Genomic DNA, 22,545 nt, shown 5'->3' on the forward strand with positions numbered 1-22,545 from the left:
TTTCCGGTCTCTTAGTCCTTGATCCAACTCCAGTCTGCGATTTCGGGTCCTCCAATACTTCCAAGCCACTGCTTCTTTACATTTACTTTTTGTAGGGAAACGGACAGAACCAATTGATTTAGTACATACGGCTATGTGGCTGCGAATTTCTGTATTAGAGGGGTTAGGGGTAGAAAGGTACACTGTGATCGAAGGGGGTTTCGGGAGTTGCGTTTGTACAAGATGTTAATAACTCAAGCGTCGAATAGATGGTGGGGGATCCCAAGTAAGAGGGCCAAGTTTAGTCCCAGAGTCCTGGTAACAGAACGGGCTGGACCATTTCGGCCCCTGCTAACCCCTGCCCTCCGTCTCTCAGTGTTCCTTCTGGGCGAGTTTGTCAGTGTCCTAAGCCGTCCCCGCTTGAGGTCACACTGCCTGGTCACGTGCTCGAGCCCGCGAGAGCGCCACATCGCCTGCCGCACCCCTCCACCCCCACCGTGCCCACGTGACCCGGCCTACTTTCTCCCCGCCCGACCCAACTCTTTGCTTAGGAAGCCCCGCCCTACGCAGAGCGCTAGACCTGCGAACCTCCGCCCCCATCCGTCCGGGCTCAAAGGAGACCCGCGGACCCACGTGTTTCTTCCTGTCCAATGGGAGCAGGCGCCTGGGCGAGAAGGGGCGGGGAGGAAAGAACGGCTTCGTTACGCTGCGAGAAAGGGGCGGGGCCTGTAACGTCGGACTGAACGAGGGGACGCAACGGAGGCAGGCCGGAGCCGCTGCCGTCGCCATGACCCGTGAGCACTGAGACCCCTTTGCTCTTGCCCTCTTTCCCCCGTCCACCAGAAACACGACTGCCGAATTCCAGGCATTGACTCCTCTTGGCTTCTGCAGCGAGGTCTTTTTCTGGGACCGCTCTTTAGTCACCCCTCACACTCGTAGCCCGGAAATCGGCCCTTTGCCCACCAGCACTTCTTGAGGAACACTGCCCCCCCAACCCACGGTTCAGGCAGAGACGGCCCTCTCAGACCTTCCGCAGAAGTCCTGCGTTTGGTGATAGGCCCAGAGCCCCCTACTCCAAATCCCAGCCCATCCCCCGCGGCGACCCAAACCGTTCACACACCACCACCACCTGTCTGGGTCCCCACGCCGCCCGGAAACTCGGAACACTCCTCCAGCAGGCTCCTTTGGACCGTCTTCCCTCCACCCCTCAATTTGACCTGCCCCGTGGCAGGCAACTCAGTCCCCTCCACTCCTCAATTAGCAGCGTAGGCCGGGAGATGGGCTGGTGTTGGGGTCAGGGGAACTGTTAGACCCTACTGGTGTCTGGGTGAGGGAAGAGGGTCGCTGGTGTGTGGCCGGAAAGGCCCCCGCGTCTCACCTTTTACCTTCTTTCTTTAGGCGGTAACCAGCGCGAGCTCGCCCGCCAGAAGAATATGAAAAAGCAGAGCGACTCGGTTAAGGGAAAGCGCCGAGATGACGGGCTTTCTGCTGCCGCCCGCAAGCAGAGGTAGCCCCTGGGAGGGGAGGGAAAAGGAGGAGTGAGACTTGGGTTAGACTAAGGGTTGTATTAGAAAAGAGAGCTACCTCAAGGTTTAACATCTGAACTAGTCGTGAGGGGCAGAGTACATTGCTTCCTCTAGGGTTTTGTTTCCTCCCCACGCTCCAAATTGTTAGTTCACTGCCTTACAGGAAGGGACTGGGGCGGGTGCCTGCCCTCTGTCTGATTTCTGAGTGCCCCTGGGTCTGACCTTAAAGGCAAGTTCAGGGAGATTCACATTTCAGATGCATTAGTGGTTATGACAGCCCTGTACTTTTGGTCCGCCTTGCTGTTCTCTCTCCTCCCTTTCTCCCAACCTTCTCACTGGTGTTGCTGGGTGTGGTACTCGGCACAGAATAGCCTTGTGTGGCCAGACTTCTGACCCCTTGGGCAACAGTCAGATAGAGACTGATTGCCTTTTTTGAGCCTCAGCTCTCTTCCTCTTATTCACCTAGGGTGGGAATACAGCAGCCACACGCTGAATTTTGTCCTATCCACTTCCATCTTATCCTTTGTGCCCTTCATCCCCCTGCATCTTATCCTTTTTGCCCTCTGGTACCTCCCAGTGCCCCATCATCTCTACCCCCAGGGACTCGGAGATCATGCAGCAGAAGCAGAAAAAGGCAAACGAGAAGAAGGAGGAACCCAAGTAGCTTTGTGGCTTCGTGTCCAACCCTCTTGCCCTTCGCCTGTGTGCCTGGAGCCAGTCCCACCACGCTCGCGTTTCCTCCTGTAGTGCTCACAGGTCCCAGCACCGATGGCATTCCCTTTGCCCTGAGTCTGCAGCGGGTCCCTTTTGTGCTTCCTTCCCTTCAGGTAGCCTCTCTCCCCCTGGGCCACTCCTGGGGGTGAGGGGGTTACCCCTTCCCAGTGTTTTTTATTCCTGTGGGGCTCACCCCAAAGTATTAAAAGTAGCTTTGTAATTCCTTGAGCGCCTGGTTTGAATGGGGATTTGGGGGGAAGGGGATGGAGGAATGGCTGCCCTTTCCCACAAGAAAGGGAGAGAACTTTAGACTCTAAAAGGTTGTGGTTATTTAGACTAAGTGAAACATCACAGAAAATCCTTTATTATACTACAACAAACAGACAACACTGGGTATGTGGCAGAGGAATCCTCTAAGAACCATAGGGACTTCTTTTCTGTGATTTTTGTCCTCCACCCAGACCTTAAATACCATCCAAGGATGGAGTTGAGGGCTTAAGGAAGGCTCCAAGACCTAAGTTTATGCCCTTCTTCCTCATTCTTCCTCAGTTTGTTCTCCTGCTTGAAAGTTGGCCCCCAAATCCTTCTATTCACCAACTTTGCATGGTCAGCTGCTTTCAAGTGTTCTATTCTCTTCTGTCATTCCTCATGGAATGAAGGTGGTTTTTGTCTTCCCACTTCCTTTGACCTTAAGGTCAGGATTAAAGCCTAGGGTAGTCTCTGTGCTCCTTTCTTCCTGTGTCCTGGTTTGTTCTAGTGTCCTGGGCTTCTTACATCCCTGTGCCCAGGGCTGAACTGTTTGTTTCTTTTTATTTCCAAGGGTAGAGCCAAGTAAGTCTTCAGTCCCTGTTTGTCTTTCCCTGCCCCCATCGCTACCATGAGAGCCAGGAAAGGGCTGGTGCCACACTGTCTGCTGGAATCAGCAGTGGTTCTTGAGTTGCTGACTTGGGAGTTAGGCTCTTGAACTGGGGTGAAGGTATAATGGTAGATCTAATGAGTCAGATAGTTGCCTAGGACATGGTGTATGTGGCCACTTTTTCCAATTCAGACATAGTATTGACCTCAGCCTAAAGGAAGGTAACTGCCCGTTGTGTCGTTGAGGTATTTGCTGGTCTAGACAGCTCCCTTGAATCATGACTAGGGGTATAACCTCAAGAGAACTCCAGTTTGTTAAAAGTACCTAGACTGGATATTTGTTATCTGATGATACTGATGCGATGGCAATGTCGCCTGAAGATACGAGGCTTGGGGTCCTGGGTGGGTGACCAACAGAGTGGTGCCAGTAACAGCCCCAGGTAGAGGAGTACACAGGCCCAACATGAGGCAACTTTGACCCAGAAGGTAGCCCAGCTACCCTTGGTGAAGGTCTTTTCCAGTTCTGCTCCCTCATAGCTGTGGAACCAAAGTCTGTGGTTAGAGAATATGCTGGGCCTTAGGATTTCGACCCGTTCTACCTTCCCACCAAAGACTGGTGGACTTACATGTGTCTCCTGAGAGTCCTTGGGACTGGCCTTGAATTGCTTTTTCCCTAAAATTGCTAGGTTTCCAGGAGAGTATGCCAGGTCAACATCCTACCTGAACCAGTTGGTGAGGGTAACCATGACATAGAGTGAAGCAAGGAAGAAGACGAAGTGGAAGGCAGAATAGCTGTAGGAAAGGTGCTGGACTTGCACTGGAGGAGCTGGAGAGGTCTCTTGGTCAACTGGCCTGGCAGCTCCCTTTTGCCCTGAAGAGAGGGAGGGGCTGCTGGGCACAGTGCTGCTGAAATACCTCTTCCCTTTTCCTCCTCCCCCAGCTTCTTTTGTTAAGGCACTTAAGGGCTCTTTTGCACTGTAGAAATCTGCACTTTCTTATGGATCCTAACTTGACACTCACCTTCCTCTGGCTCCACTGTTTCAGGGCAACAGAAACAGAGTGATGGCTTCTGTAAAACAAAAGGCAGCATGTTTTGGACTGATTTCCAAAAGAGTGTGAAGGGTATTAATATAGGAAATTCCCCTTCTTTGAAAAGATTAGTTTGATGTAAGAAGTGGAGGCACATCTGGGTTCAAATGCAAGCTCTAGCATATATCTGGCTATGGAACTTTTGTTTAATCTTCTGTGCCTCAATTTCTCCATTTGTAAAATGGAGCAAATACCTACCTCACAGGGTTGTTGTGAGGATTACATTAAATGAGATTATGTATGTAAAGTAGCACAGTGCCTAGCACATTGTGGGTACTCAATAAAAGGTAATGGCAGCTAGAATCTGAGCTTTCTGGGGTAGAGGTTGGTAGGATGTGTGTGTGTCTGTGTCTGTATGTGAGAAGGGAGGGGCACTGGGGATTACTGAGCTCTCCATTCTCACCTGGAACTCATATCTGTAAACTCTGATGATCCACAAGGGCCCAAATACCTCAGCCAGGTAGGAAGCCTCATTGCTGAGAAAAAAAGAATATAATTCTCAAGCAGGTACAGTCAACTAGCGGTGGGATTGCCTGAGGGCATTTACTGTCTGCTGGTCCATATTAGTAACTCCCAGGAGGGTATTGTGCTCCCAGAACCCCTTTCTTTGCAAAACAGAAATCTTTTCATGTGAGGGCCTTAAAAATCTGCATATATTTTTAATTCCCAAGTCATTCCCCCAACCCCCTTCATACAGATCATCTGACAAGTGCTATTCTTAGAAATTGTTTCTGTTCATGGGGAGCTTTCCTCTTCTCTAAAGTTTAAATAAACATAGTCTCAGACAATCTGATCATCCCTCTTTGTTCTGGGCACCTCCCTTCTCTCACACTTCTTCCTGATGCTTTTACGCACCAAGCAAAAAGCACACAAGCATACATGATGCCAGCACTCATCACTGCCAGAGAAGTATCTGGTGTTTGGGGTTCCATTTTATTGAGGCCAGGCAGGCACAGAGTATGATTCTGTCCTTGAAGGATTACTGAGAAGGGATAAAAGAAGAGAAGGATGGTAAAAACAAAGTTAGGTATTTGGCAGGAGCAAATATGTTTTAGTGTGGGGAGTCCAGATCTTGTCCTTACCACTCTCTGGAGGACGGCTGGACAGTGCAGAGAAGGTCAGGTACATGATATAGCAGCTGATGATAGAGGCTTGTAGAAGGCCAGAGCGGGGTTGCTCTGAAAAGAGTGGGGATCATTTATTTAGACAACAGGGTAGTAATTTCCTCCATTCTTACCCCCACCCACACTTCTGTCTCCCCACCCTTTGAGGAAGCAAAGATTAGGGAGACAAATGAAATTTGCTATACTATAGGTCCCCCAAATCTGGAATGTTGCAAGACAGGTACTCACTGAGGCGGATGCAAGGAGCGATGGAGAGGAAGGAGAGGAGGCCACAGAAACAAAGGTGCAGACCAAGCAGCATCTTGTTGAGCAGGCAGCCAGCTGGGTGTGTGTAGTGGTGGAACAGGAGCATTGCTGCCACTGCTGCCATGCTGTAGAATCCTAGGGTGGCCAGTAGCATGGCTAGGAACCAGCGGCAGTCATTTGCTGCACCTGTCTGCCTAAAGATGGGAAGTGGGCAATGGCTTGGGGTCCAACTCTTTTTCTTTTTATCCATTACTAACTATATCCGGCTTCCAGAAGACTGGTGTGACTACCTGCCCCACCTGGCCCACAGGGTCATCACATTCCTGAACTTTTTTATTATGATTGCTTAAAAAAATTTTTTTTTACGCTTACAGCACCTGGTATTCCTAGGTGGTCTCCCATCCAAGTACTAACCAGGCCCGGCCCTGCTTAGCTTCAGAGATCAGACAAGATTGGGCATGTTCAGGGTGGCATGGCCATAGACCATTCCTGAACTTACTTGATGCTGTTCAGTGGGAAGCTATGGGACCATTGACGTGTTATGTCCTTTGCCCATACCACTGTGTCTAAATGTCAGACAGCCTTCCTAGGAAGAGTCTTTAGGGATATGTGCTCCTTACCAGTTCTTATTCCAGGAGTGGGCAAAGGCTGTGATAAGCACCAACTGCAGCAGGATGAATATGAAGCCTCCGCAAATGCCAATGTAATGCCAGGCTGCAAGTGGGGTACCAGTGGGAAAATGTAGGCAATCATATTATTATTACTCCTGGTCCACTTCCTACCCTCTCTTTTTCTTAGAAAATTTTTTAGCCTACTCTTGCTGATTAGGATGTGAGATGGAAGGTACCTGGGAAGAGGTGCTCATCAGGGACACAGAAGGCAACAGCACAGAGACCCAGCAAGAACAGCAGCTTGAGGAGCCAGAAGCTGGTTAAGAGGGCAAAAAAAGCAGACTCAGAAAAGGCAAAGGAGAGTGAACAGTGCCTATGGAGGAAGGCAAAGGAGAAAGCAAAACTATAGAGAGAAGATACAACTAACTAAGCATAGGAAAGGAGGAACCAGTCAGTCCCTTGTGAAAGGGGCTGGAGGCAGGCTGTGGCAGCCTATTCCAAATTCTCTTAGGTAACTAAATAGCATCTGGACAGTGTTTTACTGTTGACAGAGGTTTCACACATAATAACCCCACTGTGATCTTCATTTCAGAAACTAGTAGTTCAAACAGGATAAATGTGTATCTCATGGTCCTACAGCTAGTATGTCAGAAGCAGGGACTTAAACCTCTTTTCTTTTTACAGTGCTATTACTTCATTTTGGAATTTACTAAGCTTATATCTACTTCCCTCTCCATCCTCTCCCCACCCAAAAAGTACACACAAACCTATTATGCAGCTGTGCCCGGCAGCTAGTAGGGGAGTGGAGGTGGACCAGCAGCATAGCCTGCAGTAGGTGGAAGGTGGCAGTTCCTGCGCATACTCGATACACAGCCCCAGAGCCACTGAGCACTGGGCAGTGAGAGTGGCCAAACAGATGGGCACACAACCCTGAGGGCATCTGGATCTGGAAAAAGGGCAAATCGTCATGCATAAAGAGGTACCTACTTCTCACAGGTATATTCACTCATTTGTCCCCAGCCCCCAATCTGAATCTCTTGTCAGTGCAACCCAACTGCTTCACACTTACCCCATGTGTCTTGCCCCAGACTCTCTCCACTACTGTCCTTGACAGCAGCAGGCAGCAGACTGCTGAGGCCCCTACATGGAGGAGGATGTAGAATAGGCGACTATAAGTGGCTTCTGTGAGAGAAGGCCACCTACAATGGCAGCAGCAGGTACACGGAACAGGCCCACAGCAGGACACCTGGGGGTAGAGCAGATGCAGGGCAGCAAGGTAGAGATTTGCAGAGATTAATGTGTGAAGTTAACCCATGAGGCTGAATTCCAAAATTTCCCCTTCCCTTTCCTTCTCTCTTTTTACTCAGGAATTCTCAGAATGGCTGATACCAAGCTATTTAGGAGTGCCTTCCACTAACATCAAGTAGAGCTTTCATCACTAAGAGTTTACCTGCAGGCTTGAGCAGACCTTCATAAAAGCCTAAATCACACCTGGCCTCTAACACTCCCTAGACCTAAACATCTGGTCTTGGTAATATAGAAGGAGAGGTTTAATAAACGATAGTCTTAGAGACAAAGAAGCAGAACAGCCTCATGGGTGGCAGACATTATTTTTATTGGCTCCCATGGGTTCCCCAGCTTCAGCCACCATTTCTTTCCACTTTATCAGATAGCTCTTGCTCTAGGGAGCTTTCAAGCCTCTCCCCAAATCCCCTCTCACCTGATAGAAGGGAGGATTCACTATGACACTGCTGACTCCACTGCGTTGCTGTGTCAGGCGTGGGGTGGTGCTGGGGCCTGCTACGGCCTTTGCGCCCACCATTCTTGCCCCAGGGATTATGCCCAGGTCCACCAGATGGAAGATGAGAAGGTAGCAGCTCTTTTGTCCTCAGCCCATTGGGCTGCCGCTGTGCTGGGACTGGTCACCCAATCTAACTAAGGTAGAATGGGAGGGAAATCAGTAAAACACGGACCTCCAGGATGTAGTAAATGCAAATTTCCCTGTGAAACTACTTTCTCCCCAGGGTCCTTGGGCCACTCAAGCTGTTCTAGCCAGATTAGGCAGCAGTTTGCATATGTGGCCTGCTGTGGATTAGCATTCTTAATTGGTTTAGGATTAGACATCATCCATTCTGGTTAAACAGAATTCCTTGAGAGTGTGTGTGTGTGAGGGGGTGATGGTGGGAGGGATCTAAGTAAAGAGGAGGGAAGGGTGTCGACTGGGAAGGTCTGGAGTGGTGACAGGCTAGGTATGGGAGAGGGCCTTGAAGAAGACAACACTGTACAAGCCCCAGAGTCTGAGAAGCGAACCCCCTTCCTCGCTGAAGCTTCCAGAACCTGAGCATTTATGAAGGTGTGGCTCAGGGCCAGCCCCGCCTCCTCAGGGCGGATGTTGTGGGGCATTCCGGAAGTCGTCCTGAGGCGGGGCGGTGTCTGCGGCGGCGCGGTGAGGTCGACATGGCGACTGAGGGAGATGTGGAACTCGAGTTGGAGACCGAGACCAGCGGTCCGGAGCGGCCTCCCGAGAAGCCGCGGAAGCACGATAGTGGTGCTGCTGACTTGGAGAGAGTCACTGACTATGCGGAGGAGAAGGAGATCCAAAGTTCCAATCTGGAGACGGTGAATTGGCTGGGAGCATGTCTGGTCGGGTTGAGAGCAGAGGGGGCTCTGAGGATGTAACCGGAAATCCCGCTCTAGGATGGGGACCCGAGGGTGGGAGGCAAGAGGGACACCGAACCATCAGTAGAGCCCAAGGCTTGCAAAAAGGAACTCGCTGGAGATTGGGTTTAAAGTGGGCCTCAGGAGCCGAGAACTGAATTAAACAGACCTTGGGTTGCTGATACACTCGTCATTGTGAATACACACCTGACCCACTTGTTAGCGGCTTTTTAGATAATTTGGAATTGTGGTTTGCAGAGCAGTAACTAGATCTGTCTTTCCCATAGGCCATGTCGGTGATTGGAGACAGACGTTCCCGGGAGCAGAAAGCCAAACAGGAGCGGTAAGTCTGCATGCAACCAGACCTCCCAGCCTCTTTTTCCCCGACAAAAACAAAAGCAGTCGTTAAGCCTTTGTACCTTATACCGTTTTTCAGCTCTATCACCAGTTCCCATATATCTAAGGTTTACAACTTTATTCTTGTTTGTACATGGAAAGGCCTCTTGGCAACACTTGCCGCCTCTTGTAAAGACTTCAGGGGAAGGATGGGAATGTTACCTGACAGGGTGGGAGTCGTTTTGTGTTTTCACTGAACAGTGTTTATCAAGAGTCATTTATTTGCAAGGCACAGCTGGGAATGAACCTTTCTGGGAGTTTGTGGTGGAGGTAGAGGACTAATGCACATTAATTATTTGTAGGGAGAAGGAACTGGCAAAAGTCACCATCAAGAAGGAAGATCTGGAGCTCATAGTGAGTAGTGATGCCTAAATAGTGTATGGGCAGGGGAGGTTACTTTGCTTAGTTTGAGTTGTTTCCTGAAAAATTAGAGTCATCATGTTTTGGTGGCACATTAATGCCAGGGAGAAGGCTTAGGTAACACCATTGATCCTTTATCTGCAGATGACAGAGATGGAGATCTCACGAGCAGCAGCAGAGCGGAGCCTGAGGGAACACATGGGCAACGTCGTAGAAGCTCTTATTGCCCTTACCAACTGATTTGTGCTTTCTCAGACCCATCCACTGAATTAACTTATTGCAATAAAAATCTTTTGTTTTTTTGCAGTTTTATCTTTTTGGGTCAAGTGCAATGTATATTATGTTGTATTGTGGGAAATTTACTTGTTGGAGTATAACCAAATTTAAGTGACCCCCTACCCACCAGTCTTTAATGAACCTATGTGAAGGATCATCAGTGTAGAAGAGAGAATCTCCCCATCAGATGCTGGGTGGCAGGTCAGGCTCAATCATCAGATTAGCTGTTATGTAACAGTACTGAAGGTACATCTGGAGTCTCAACAAAGGTACTGTACTCCAGAGTATATGTCTCTAGAGTAGCTTATAAATAGCCAAAAGGCCAGCAGTACCTGCCTAGGAGTCAGCTGTATACAGATGTAAGTCACCAATCCAGTTCATAAGCTACTTTGAGTTATAACTTGGTTACCTGATGTGGGAACATGGTAATAATAATAGAAGATACCAAAGTGTAGGTCTTCTATAGAAATAATCTGAAAGGTTTTGATTGATGGAATTGATTTTAATACTTATTTCTGAACCACAACACTGATACTGTACATTCCATTTCCTATCCTGGAGAGGATACATTTTAAAAATTTATCAACTTTGGCCAAGTTACTCTTGCAGAGCTTGTTTCCTGAACTCTAAAATGATATATATCTGATAGTTTGTTGTAAGAATTGAACTGAGTGTTAAAAGCTTGGCCTAGTAACTGCCTCTGAGCAGACACTAAAATGGCAGCTATAAACTTTCCTCAAAGAATTTCAAGCTCTTATTCTCATTTTGGCTCTAAGATAATTCTTAGATTGTATCCCCCCTCTGGTACAACAGTGACATATTCATCTTTATTGCCTCAGTAATTATTTGCACTTGTATTTTTATTCTGTGACTTTTAAGGATGTATGACTGATTTTCCTAGTGGGGCATTTAAAGGATGTGAAAAAACCTTGGCCTTCTCATTTTTTCATGCAATTGAGAAGTAGTCTTCCTGCAGGTTCAATGCTGTTTCTTATAACCCCTAAGACTCCTCGAGCTCTGCCATGTGCATAGTGGTCATATAGTAAATATTAAACGGAAAAATCGTGAACTCTAGCATATCACTACATTGCAACTCAGAGAGCACTGTGCCCTCCTTGCTATATCAGCTGGGCAAAGATACTGTTAGGTACTTGGGAGTCCTCATTCATGGGTCAACTTTTGTTCTGTATGAAGCTACAGTTAACAAAACGAGGATAACCACATATGTATTTGCTCATGAAATAAATCTTGGTGCCATAAGAATACAGCTTGTCGAGTGTCTTGAGTTTGTTTCTGAGATCCAAGGGGATGATCAAAATGAAATGCTGTTTGGCAATTCCCTGCTGATTTTATTTTAGATAATAGGTAGATACCTGTCAGCTTGCGTATTTCCAGTATCAAGTTAAAATGTCTCCTGGTATGTGATTCTTTTATTTCTTGACATATACATAAATGGATCAAACAGTATGTTCTTAGAAAAACTGACTCCAGCTAAAAATGCAAAACAGGTTATACTGAGCTTAGAATTTCCTGTAAGGTAGAAGTAGCACACTGTTTACTTATATGCCAATGTTTCTGATCCAAGCTAAGGGGCTGGAAAAATAAACTTGGCATAGTCCCCAAGTGAATTTGGGAAGCCAGAGTAATGATGAAATCTAAGATTTCTCAAATAGTTTTTCAGAAATTATCAGGGAGCCTCTAATCCTATCTGGATAGTGCTTTTTTGTGGGTATCTCAGTGTGAGTCCAAATCCCACAAAGCACCTTCAAAGAATGGGTTGTCCAGTGTCAGAAGTATGGCAGTAGGTCCAATAGGCTGGATACTGGGGCCATGTAGATAATGGTAAAAGCAAATCAAGGACCAGATGCTGAGGCTTCCCCTTGTGTCCCATATCTGGAAGAATAAGTTGAATTTTAAGTAGTTTTCCGTTTCTTGGCAGATGGCCGTTCAAATACATCTCGTACCCCAGCTGCCTTTTGTTTAAAGAACTTTGTGTTCTGGGCACTCTCTTGGCCCCATGCTGAGTCAAAGGAGGTGGTATCTTGATCCACAAGGTGGGTGTATTTGGTACGACCAGAGCGCCCAAAGTTCTTAACCTGAGGAAAGGACAGATGAAGAGTTATACTACCAAATGTATCATGTACCAGCCATCAATACGTTACTTTTCTCTCATGTTATTAAGGTACCCCATACCTGCATAACTTTAGGGAGAATGGTTTTGTTGAAATGATCCTCTAGGGTAGGTGCGCTGAAATCTCTCTTGTATACTTCTTCATCTTCATCCTGTAGAAAGAGAGTCTTATCAATCTTTTGGTTTTATTTCCCATATATTCAAATCAAAAATTTATTAAACTAAGAGAAGGGATATAAAGAAAACGGAGCATGGGAGGTATTGAACTTTTTCTTTGAGAGTTTATGTCTAGTTGAGATGATACCCCTTTTTTCCTTTGTTATCTTCCTAAGGATAGATAGTTCCTGAAGTTTGACTATATTCTATCTGCACTCAATGTATTCATTCACTCATTGTTTTTAACTATTATAGGCCTTTTAAATTTGATCTTGAATTTCTTATTGCCCATTATATATCTTAGCTTGGGTATTCTGTTGGGATTTCAAAAACATTTGAAGTGAAAATCATTTCCTCAGTCTTTCCAAATCAGCCTCTTCCTGATTTCACTTTTTCTGTTAATAGGACCAACATTCCCATAATTAGATTCGAAGTTTGTGGAATCTGTGCACATTTAACCAATGCCACTTTTTATAAATTCTCATCACCTGGGTTATAGTTTTTCCCTGCAGTCAATCTTATGCACTGCCAGTTGTTTCTAAAATACAACTCTCATCTCTACCTTGCTCAAAAACTTCCTGGTTCTCTATTTTATTAAACAAGTACAACTCTGTGTAGTAAAGGCCAAATACTATATAGCCTTAATCTACCTCTCTACCACTTCCCTTTACTGATGATACTTTTCTGCCTCTACTCTTGGTCCCTTCAACTGGAATGTCTTCCTACCACTGAATGTCATAAAGTCTATACATTAAATATTACCTCCTTTATATCATTTTTTTCAATTTTCTACCAAAAGTATCTCCCTCTTCTGAAGTTCCACAGTACTTTTCACTTTCCTTATGACACAGTATATACTTGCTTTACCTCCATTTTTAGATTGTAAGCCTTCTAAGGGTAAGGATTATATATCTGCTAGCAGTGTCCTATGTACAATACAAGCTCAAAAGGTTATTTACTAATGAACTATATAAAATAACTATAAAGAATAGTTTCAAATTAACCTATTAGTAAGATTATAATGATAAGATACAGATTATAAACATGTGCTGAAGGAATTAAAATAGCACTACTATGGTTAAGGAAAGCTTCATGAAAGAGCTGAGTCTTTTAACCCAGGGTTCTCCAACCCCTGGGCTGTGGACTGGTACCAGTCTGTGGCTTGTTAGGAACTGGGCTGCACAGCAGGAGGTGAGCAAGCAAGCGAAATTTCATCTATTTGCAGCTGCTCCCTAGCACTAGCATCACCGCCTCAGTTTCACCTCAGATCAGGCATTAGATTCCCATAGTAGCGCCAGTCCCTGGTGCCAAAAAGGTTGAGGACTGCTGGTTTACCCAAAAACGCTTTTGGAGTATTCCTTTCCCTTCAGCTATGGAAAGGTCCAATTTAAAGACAGGATAATTCAACAGTTTTTGTGAAATCTACTTTTCTACTTGTTAGAGGCTGAGAATCCCTCATTTAATCTCAGAAGCCATTTCAATTTCACTCTCCTTGTCTAGATGAGAAGACTCAATAGTATAGGATGTGCACCAAAAGACTTTCAGATAAACCTTATGTTAGCCAGCCAGCAATGCACTGCTTCTCTAAGAAGCTTGATTATTGAAGCTGCTGAAAGGCTTAAGCAATGATACTTTATGACTTTGAAGCAGTACAAGAAGTAATCCATAATCTCCACCAACTCCAATCTAGAAAACTGCATTGGGTGGGAAACTACATAAATAAGCAAACGTTTCCTGCTGAGCATTCAAACTGATTTTGGAGAGTAAGGAATCCTGCACTGAAGTTATTAATTTTACTGGTATCTGCAGTCAAAGGAATTTAGCTGCAGTGGGGATGTTTAGGGTTTGATATATAACATTTGAAAAGCTAGCCTAGGTTTTGATACAAATGCCTTTAACATTAGGAAATAATTTAACAAACCACATGCTATTAGAGTAATAAATGCAATCAATGCTCCCATTCCTTTTCCTGCTATCTTTGTATTAAGGAGTTACCACTGGCGCTAATCCAAATAATTTGGAATAAATCTTTCTCACTTTTTACATACAGGGTTAACAGACTATTTTGATCTTGGTCTTTATATGAAAAAGGTGGCATTACGCCTTTAGATCATTATTATTATTATTATTTTTTGGTTAGGCAGGCTTGGTCATTTTCTGTCAGCTCAGGATGAAGTGAATTAAATTTCTGCTACCCAAATCTGAGTTCATGTGAAGCTATCTGCAGAGCTTGGTTTTCACATAACCAAAATTTCTCACTCAGCTATAATTAATGATATCTAAGTGATTTTAGGGACCTAAATAGTGTAGCATATACATAGATCACTATCTACATTTCAGTTCCTCAATTCTTATGTAACATCATTTCCTCCTCTGGGAGCTGAGGCAAAAGAGAAAACAGTTGCTTCTACTTTTAAAATCCTGTTGCCGATGTTTTTCTCTAGAATACTTCAGAACTAGTTTAATTTTGGGGGGAAATTCAAAGCATCTTGAGATATTACTACTGCTCAACTTTCTCTTTTCACTTCTTACCATGAAGAAGGCACCCCGGTGATAATACTTCTGTAAGAACTTGTATTTGCCCTTAACAGCTTTGTTGGTAATGACTTTGCCATTTGCTCGAAGTTCAGCTCTCCTCTCTTCTTCAGTCAGGTTTCGCATGCGTTCAATTTCTGCTTTCTCCTTTTCAAGGCTGTCCAGAGAACAAAACTATTAGTATCGTTCTGACTTTGGAAAGACCCCATTTTTGGAAATAACACAGTCCCATCTCCTTTCAAACATTCCCCTTCTTCGATTCTAGTCATTGTTAGGAATCAAGATCAGGAGCTCAATAAACAAAAATGTGAGGTGGTCTTCATTATGCTTTTAAAACCAGGTATTACAAACTTCCAAAAGTTGATTCTAGCTTTTTTGAGGTTTAGACATACTATTACTGCTTGATTTTGCACCATTACTAATTCCCACTCTCTAAAAAGCCTCTTAGTTTTAAAAAAATTAGAATTTAAAATAAGTGTGTAAGATTTTACTGGTATTCCTTTAGTAATCATATTTGTGCTTAAATGTCACAAACCAGTGATCACCATCATTAATTAGACTGCAGCGACTTTAACCTTTTTTGGGGAGCAGCAGTTACAGATCACCTTCCTCCAGAAAAATGTAAATATACACATTATTTTGCATACAATTTTAAAGGGTCTAGGGACTCCATTAAACCCAGAATAAAAACCTAAAAAACTGCAGGCTGAGGAGAGTTTTCCATTGATAGTTTCCCTTTGTAATCTGAGATTACTCTTTCATTCCTAGTAATTTTCAGGAATGGGTGATGCAGCTCAGAAATTATTCTGCTTTAACATGTAAGTATGGTAGATTAGTCAAATGCCACAAATTCTTCCCATACAATATGCATGGCCCTTTGCAGAAATGACATGTGAGCCTCAAAAGATCTTGTTGCCCTCTTGGAATGCTGTCCCAAGACTGTTATGTAAGGAAGCCAGTCCAGCCTACTGAAGAGAGAAGTGAGGCATCTCAGTTGACAGTCAGCATCAACTACCAGACATGTGAGTAAAGTCATTTTGGACTTCCTAGCCCAGTTACTCCTTCAACTGGATGCAACTGCATAAGAGAACCCAAGTGAAACCAACAGTGGTACTGTTTGGCCAACCAAAATTATACAAAATAATCAATTAAGTTGCTTAATTTTGGGTTGGGTTGTTAGGCAACAGTAGAAAACTGATAATAGTACCTTTTTTGTATCTACTAGTAAAGTAAAGGTAGTATTAGCTGGCACTTTTTCTCATGGAGAAACACTGTGAAAGTGTTTCTTCACCCTGATTTTATTGTAATAGCCACATTCCGATTACAGGAAACTCGCCCAGTTGTAGGGACCCTAAAGAAAGCTAGAATGAAACTCACAGTAGGAGTTGAGCCTCAGAGCTACTCTTTAGGAATCTGGCCCATGAGCGGCATTAAACTCTAGGACCATTCCATTACTCACGCTTCTCGATCTTCTCTGTCCCTCTTGATTCTCTTTAGCTCCCGAACTTTCCATGCCTCATATTCCTCCTCATCATTTTCATCATCAGTATTAAGTGCATCCAGTGCAGCCAGGGACCGCTTATTCTCCTCCAGCTCTTTCTTGGTCTCCTCTTCTACGATCTGGATAGGGAGAACAATTCAACTGTTGGACTTCCTTATTCTTCTTTGACAAAACTAAGTACACTCTTCCTTGCACTCAATCCTCATAGCTACTCCCAGTACCTTGAGTGTGTACTTGCGCCTCTCCTCAGCCATGCGTTTTGCCTCCTGCTCCAGCTCTTTCTGTTTTAATGCTTCAGCCTCACGTTCTTGAACTGTTACTCGGTCCTTCCTGCAGTAAAGAGTTCCTGTTAATTGTAAATAGTAGGATTTCTAGCCATTAGGAAAGGAATTGGAATTTGCATTTCAAGCTTAATTTTGTGCTTAAAATAATAAAAGACCCTGGGCAGATAAATGCTCTTTACTGGAAAAGGAGATGCGAAAATAAACTCAGGCTCTCTGTTAACACCAAGATATTCCTCAGCAAGTATCATCACGCAGAGCACTTTTACTTAGTGCTTACAATTCAGAAAAATATGAGATCTTCAGATCTGGAAAATAGTAACTATGTGGGTACAGGCCTGCTTTGTGAGATACTTACTTTCGAATGAAGACTGGCTTAAGGCGAGGCTCCATCTCATCTTCACTGTCTGTGTACTCTTCATACTCAGACTCTGATTCTGACTCCTCCCCAGAACGTCCCTCATCTTCCAACTCCATGACCTCCATCTCTTCATTTTTTCTCTCCTGTGCTCGTTGACGCATCATGCCACGGCGCCGCTCAATTTCCTATGAAATCATATGTCCAAGCCAGTCAGCCAAATAGGCTGTGCTCTTAAGTAGCTTTTTATTTTTCCCTTATCAGGCTGAACAAATTCTGATATGAGTAAATGAAATTTAGCACAATTCTATTTTCAACCCAATCCCCAACAAACAGAGAACTCTGTATCAGTTCTGCCAAAAGCGGCAATCTTGTGCCTTTAGGGCCTCAACAAAGGAGTGCAGGCCCCAACTTTTTCTCAAACCCAGAAAGAACCTCCCATTTTCCTACTATACCTCATCATCAATTTCTTCCTCTTCTTCTTCACTGCTATCTTCTCGTTCCATGCGCCAAGCATCTCCTTCTACTTCTGAGTCACTTTCTCCTACCACTTCAGGTTCCACTATTTTCCGATGTCGAGCCAATCTGAAAAACAGTATCTCCAAGTGTAATACCAATGTCACAAGAACGAAGAGGCATCAACCACATTTCTTTAGTCTTAGAGCACCTAGACATTTTTTGCTTTCATTAATACCGAAGTCTTGATATAGGCAAACCGAGGTACAGATTAAAGGAACTAACTCAACATGTCAGAGCAAATAGGCAGGTTGGACCTAAAACATTAAACGGATGCTGAGGCATCTTGGGGCACTGCAACGAACTTATATGAATGCATTGGGATATATTTTACAGCTACAAGTAGTTTACAGTTTCAACATTAGGTCACATTGTTTCCTTTCAATGACATCTTTTTTTTTTTAAAGGTGATAAAGGTTTATCATAATCCTAACTTTTTACAACTCTTAAATACCTTCAAGGAACTTCATTTTTTATTAGTGTGACCATATACAGCAACTTGAATAATTCAACCCTGTGAATCCTTGTGTATAAACTAAACAATGAAGAATGATGTAGATATTTGTAAAATTTGTTCTGAAATTCTAACTAGTTCAAGTTTTCTGAAAATGCTGATAAAATGGTCAGACAAAACACCGAAAGAGGAAGTATATGTCACCCTACTTTTAGAAACATTTAAAAAATATATTAACTGTGATTTAAAAACAAAGGTACACGATTTGAACTGATGTATCATAAAGAAGTTGAACTGGGGGAAAAAGACTTATAAAAAGCTAAGACACATACCTAACCTGTTAGGCTTATATTCTTACATCATATATCATTTGGCTACTGAAAAATTAGAAGGATTTGCGTTTCCCAGTCTTTGAGAAAGCAAAATTAATGCAATGCAAAATAGAATGTCTACTTAATAAAATTAACAAATCAAAATAGTGTTGTTACATAAATTAACCCATTTATTATAGGCTAGCCATGTTTCAAATTGTGGAGCCTCTACTGGTCTTTCAACTCCTTCAGTCTTCTGATGACAGACATTACTACGACAGCACAAGTGGTGTTGTAGGTCCAGGCACCACCAGCTACTGTTTTCATGCAGGAGACACAGTGCCAGATCCCCACAGCTCTTCTCTTCATCTTGGTTTTGACAGAGAAGGAGCAAGTGTATTTGGCATGATGGCTGATTTGCTTCGCCATTTTCCTGAGGAGGCGTCATAATGGGTCCCGTATTTACCGATGATTCTGACCTTAGTGTGTTCAGCCATGTTGCTGAAAACTAGCTCAGAACCCAGAGAACCCAATTATATCTTATCATTGTGAAACTAGGTTTTTTGTGGCTGCTGTGATAAAAACCAAGTACTACATGAAAATCAGTATGGAACAGGAAATGAGAGTGACAGTGCCAATCTGATTCCAAGGTTTGAGAAGGTGTCAGTGTCCAAGAGGCACACAAATCTCACTAGTAAGTAACTGTGGTTCTGTAAAAATGAAAAGTTTTTTCTTTTAAGTGTATTATATTTTTCAAATGGCTAAGTTGTTAGGACATATTTATTAAATTTTTGGACATAGCTACATAATAAAATAAATAGAACTATTTGGGCCTAGGAGTTCTGTGAAAAAATTCTTGAAGCAATGTGAACTGTGAAAGTTTGGGACCTCTCTCTGGCTTACTCTGTAAGGTAATGTCTTGATACACAACATACAAAATTCCTGTTGGGAGGTTTCCTTTCCTAAATGAGAATATTTGTCAGATGGCCTTTCTTCCTATTTCATCGATGTCATTTCCCCTCACTGGAATTTAAAATAAGTGTATAAAATCAGTAGCTTAAATTTTTTAAAACATCTTTGTGCTAAAAAGACTCTCCTTAACCAACTGACCAATAGTCTGTGTTTTCTATTCCCTTAATGAGTTAATTAGCCTCTGGAGCAGAGGTAAGCTGCTATTTACTGGCTGCCACTCACTGGCTGTATCACTTTGGTCATGTTCTTTTCCTAACCCCTTTCTGTCTGGGTTTCCTCTTTTGAAAATGGAGATAATAGTACCTACCTTATAAGGTTATTGTGTGGATTACAGGAATTAGTAAATGTTATGTACTTGGAACAGTGGCAGATAGTACTATTTAAGTGTTAGCTATTATTATTGTGGTTGTTCTTATTAATTATCCTGTAGGAGTTCAGGTCCAGGGAAACGTAATCCTAGTCATTACCTCTCTTCCACATCTTCACTAATACGGTTCTGCAAACGTCGCAGCCGAGGGTCACTTGATGAATCCTCCTCCTGTTCTTCAGGTTCTGCCTCTTGTTCTTTGGCTTTCTTAATGAACTGAAATTCTTCATCTTCCTCATCTGAGGACTCCATGGGGGCATAGTCTGGCCTCTTTCCCGAAACATAACGTTTTACCTTCACTTTCTCCATCGAAATCTCACCTGGATGAGAAAGATAACTTATTATGTTTTAGTAGCCTTTTTCACAATGTTCTTAAGCCCTTCATCTTTGCAGGTAGAGCCCTGTTTTTATGGCAAATAAGAGTTTAGGTAGGAGAAGAAGAGAGGCACTATCCAACCATCTATTCATAGAATGGTGTTTTCCTACAAAGGAAAGCATTTTGAAAAACGAAAAACTATGGAGACAGTAAAGAAAATCAAGGATTGCCAATGGTTGGGTGTAGAGGGGGGTTGAGCAGACAGATCATAGAGGAATTTCAGGCCAGTGAATATACTGTGTGTTAGATCACAGTGATGGATATATGTCACTTTACGCTTGTCCAAACCCATAGTTATACACCACCAAGAGTGAATCTTAATGTAAACTATGGACTTTAGGTGATTAGGCTATGTCAAAGTAGGTTCATTAATTGTAACAAACATGTCACTTTGGTGGGGGATGTCCATCACAAGAGAAGTTATGCATGTGTAACTGGGTAGATGCTATATGGGAAATCTCTGTACCTTCCTCTCGATTTTGCTGTGAACCTAAAATTTCTCTAAAAAAACGAAGTCTTAATAATAAAAAAAGAAGGTAAGGTGGGAGATGGGAAGGGTTTTTATATCAGATTTCAAGGCTTATTTAAATTCATAGTAATTAAAACAATATGTCATTGACTCAAGGGGTACACAGAGACCAATGAAAGAGTAGAGAGAGAAACAAACCTATATGAGAACTTGATATATTACAGAAGTGATATTGAATGGGCTAGTTAAACAATGGAATTGTAGGGACAACTGGTTAACCATAAGGTAAACAGTAAAATCAGATCTCTTGACATCCACACAGAAAAAATTCTAGATGGAGTAAAGATACGTGTGAAAAATATATCTTAAACATTTACAGCCATACTGGACTATAAGCTCCTTAACTTAAGAGTCTGTCTGCACAATTGTGTATTCAATCCTATTGAGTATATATAAGTAATTACATGATAGAACATCTTTGTAATTTGAATATCTATCTATGATCTCAGTGTAGGGAAGGACTTCTCAATATGCAAAACAGCACAAACCATAAAAGATAAAATATATAAATCTGATTAGCACTAAAGCTAAAAATGCCTGTGTAACGGAAGACTCCATACAAGACAAACAACTGGGGAAATAGATATTACTGATTTGAGATGAATAAAAACAAACCAGAAAGAAAATGGGTAAATGACAGAAACAGATAATTCGTAGACGAGAAAACCATTGAAAACAGCTGAAAAACATATAAACGAGATGCCTAGTCGCACTAGTAATTATGGAAATACAAATTAAAATATCGTTTAACACCCATTAGATTGGGCAAATATTTAAAAATCTGATGCAACCAGTGTGTGGAAGAATATACGGGGCAAAAAAAACTGTTATAATGCTCTTACAGCCCACTGTGAAGAGCAAATGGAAATAGATAAGTTGATGATGAACTTCTAGGAGTCTACCCTAGAGAAACTGTTATATAGGTGCACTAAAGAGACACATTTAAGAATGGCAATTGCAGCACTGTAACAGGAGAAAAAAAACACTACAACTATCTCTCAGTAGGAAATAAACTGTGGTTTATACAATAGAATTCACGAAGTTAAAAACATGAATTATATTTATATGTATGCAAAGGATACTACTCAAAGCCATGTTGAATTAAAAAAATATATATATGTATGTGTGTGTGTATACATACATACATACATACATACATATATATGTATATGTATATATATTTTTTTGCTGTTAAGACCCTGAGGTCAGGAAGCTGCTCTATTCTGGCTCCTAAAGAGATGATGCGTTCCTTCCATTTGTACTCATTGGAATCCTACCCATCCTTAAATGCCACCTTCTTGAAGTGTTTCTTGATTACCCAAATCTGAAAAAATTATTCCTTTTGTGCCCTCCCATAATGCTTGGGTTATATCATCTATGTGACAGGTATCATAGGTGTGAAAGACTGTATACTTAGAATGTAACTCTTTGAATGTCTCGTATCTACTAGAATATGAATAAATCTTATTAGGGACAGTTTTACACAACTTTGTATTCAACTTAATACAGTCACAGAGTTGGTTGAAAGGGATAAAAAGTTTAACAAGACATGGTTCCGGCCTCAAGGAGTTTATGAGTTTATGATGCAGTAGAGGGAGACAGAATAGACACAAATAATTATAATGATAAGAGTTACAAAAGCAGGATAAACAAACTGCTATAGATAACCAAAGAGAGATTGTATTCCGCTCAAAGGCCTGCAAACAGCAGGCATTCACTATGTATTAGTCCTACAAATTGGTGGAGGCCGCGGGAAGAGGAGTGCTTGCTGTAGGCGAGGGCAGACAGTCTACAGGAACGAGATGAGATAGGTAACGCGATCGGCTGCAAATTTGATGGGAAAACTAAAAGAAAGAGGGAGCAGGGTCTTAAGGGTCTGCGGGGTGAGGGTGGTCGGCCCGAGGTAGGTTTGGAGTATACTGGGGAAGAGGTAAGATGGGACTGAGAAACAGCTCAGCACAGTACCTTTCTCATTGCGAACCGGGACGGCCCCAGCCGTGGACTGAATGGGCGGTTGCTTCATAAGTGCGCTTGGGACCGACATGTTGATGACAGCGGCGGTACTCCCGAAACTTCACTGATTCCAAATAGTGAAGAGCTACAACGCCAACCTACAGAAATATCTTCCTCACTTTGAGCCGCTGGACGCTGCTGCGCGACTGATAGAAACACCACTTACGGCTAAGCTAGAAAAACCGGAAATATGCGACCAGAGGGCATTGTG

General features: G+C 43.1%; 4 protein-coding genes and 2 pseudogenes across 6 annotated transcripts; 2 read left to right on the forward strand and 4 right to left on the reverse strand.

Moving 5' to 3' along the window:
- Positions 1–220: 220 nt before the first annotated feature.
- SERF2 (small EDRK-rich factor 2) lies at positions 221–2,443 on the forward strand. 3 transcript variants are annotated; one of them, XM_016145013.2, is made up of 3 exons: positions 221–773; positions 1,378–1,486; positions 2,106–2,443. In XM_016145013.2, exons 1-3 carry the CDS (start codon positions 767–769, stop codon positions 2,167–2,169), a joined length of 180 nt encoding a protein of 59 aa, XP_016000499.1. In that variant the 5' UTR covers positions 221–766; the 3' UTR covers positions 2,170–2,443. The 3 variants fall into 3 exon arrangements, with proteins under 3 accessions (XP_016000499.1, XP_016000501.1, XP_016000500.1); XM_016145015.2 differs by having other exon boundaries at positions 655–773; positions 2,083–2,442; XM_016145014.2 differs by having other exon boundaries at positions 734–874.
- SERINC4 (serine incorporator 4) lies at positions 2,280–8,568 on the reverse strand. Its single transcript, XM_016145016.2, is given in 13 exon segments — positions 2,280–3,429; positions 3,431–3,611; positions 3,795–3,937; positions 4,084–4,143; positions 4,567–4,639; positions 5,019–5,145; positions 5,246–5,341; positions 5,516–5,727; positions 6,154–6,247; positions 6,381–6,460; positions 6,912–7,090; positions 7,214–7,390; positions 7,865–8,568. Coding segments are annotated over 13 exon segments (1,554 nt in total). The 5' UTR covers positions 7,967–8,568; the 3' UTR covers positions 2,280–3,399.
- Positions 5,899–6,017, reverse strand: LOC118601329 (annotated as a pseudogene).
- On the forward strand, positions 8,513–9,560 carry HYPK (huntingtin interacting protein K). The gene is made up of 2 exons (XM_036217776.1): positions 8,513–8,763; positions 9,501–9,560. Exons 1-2 carry the CDS (start codon positions 8,602–8,604, stop codon positions 9,558–9,560), a joined length of 222 nt encoding a protein of 73 aa, XP_036073669.1. The 5' UTR covers positions 8,513–8,601.
- A 1,602-nt stretch (positions 9,561–11,162) lies between these two features.
- On the reverse strand, positions 11,163–22,519 carry MFAP1 (microfibril associated protein 1). The gene is made up of 9 exons (XM_016145011.2): positions 22,287–22,519; positions 19,517–19,736; positions 17,252–17,381; positions 16,797–16,984; positions 16,379–16,487; positions 16,116–16,276; positions 14,654–14,813; positions 12,028–12,117; positions 11,163–11,930 (listed from the first exon to the last, which is right to left on the reverse strand). The coding sequence occupies exons 1-9, from the start codon at positions 22,363–22,365 to the stop codon at positions 11,748–11,750; spliced, it is 1,320 nt and encodes a 439-aa protein (XP_016000497.1). The 5' UTR covers positions 22,366–22,519; the 3' UTR covers positions 11,163–11,747.
- On the reverse strand, positions 17,390–19,510 carry LOC107510967 (annotated as a pseudogene).
- Positions 22,520–22,545: the final 26 nt, after the last annotated feature.

Source organism: Rousettus aegyptiacus, unplaced genomic scaffold (assembly GCF_014176215.1).
Source record: "Rousettus aegyptiacus isolate mRouAeg1 unplaced genomic scaffold, mRouAeg1.p scaffold_m13_p_3, whole genome shotgun sequence".
In the NCBI taxonomy this organism is placed as follows: domain Eukaryota; kingdom Metazoa; phylum Chordata; class Mammalia; order Chiroptera; family Pteropodidae; genus Rousettus; species Rousettus aegyptiacus.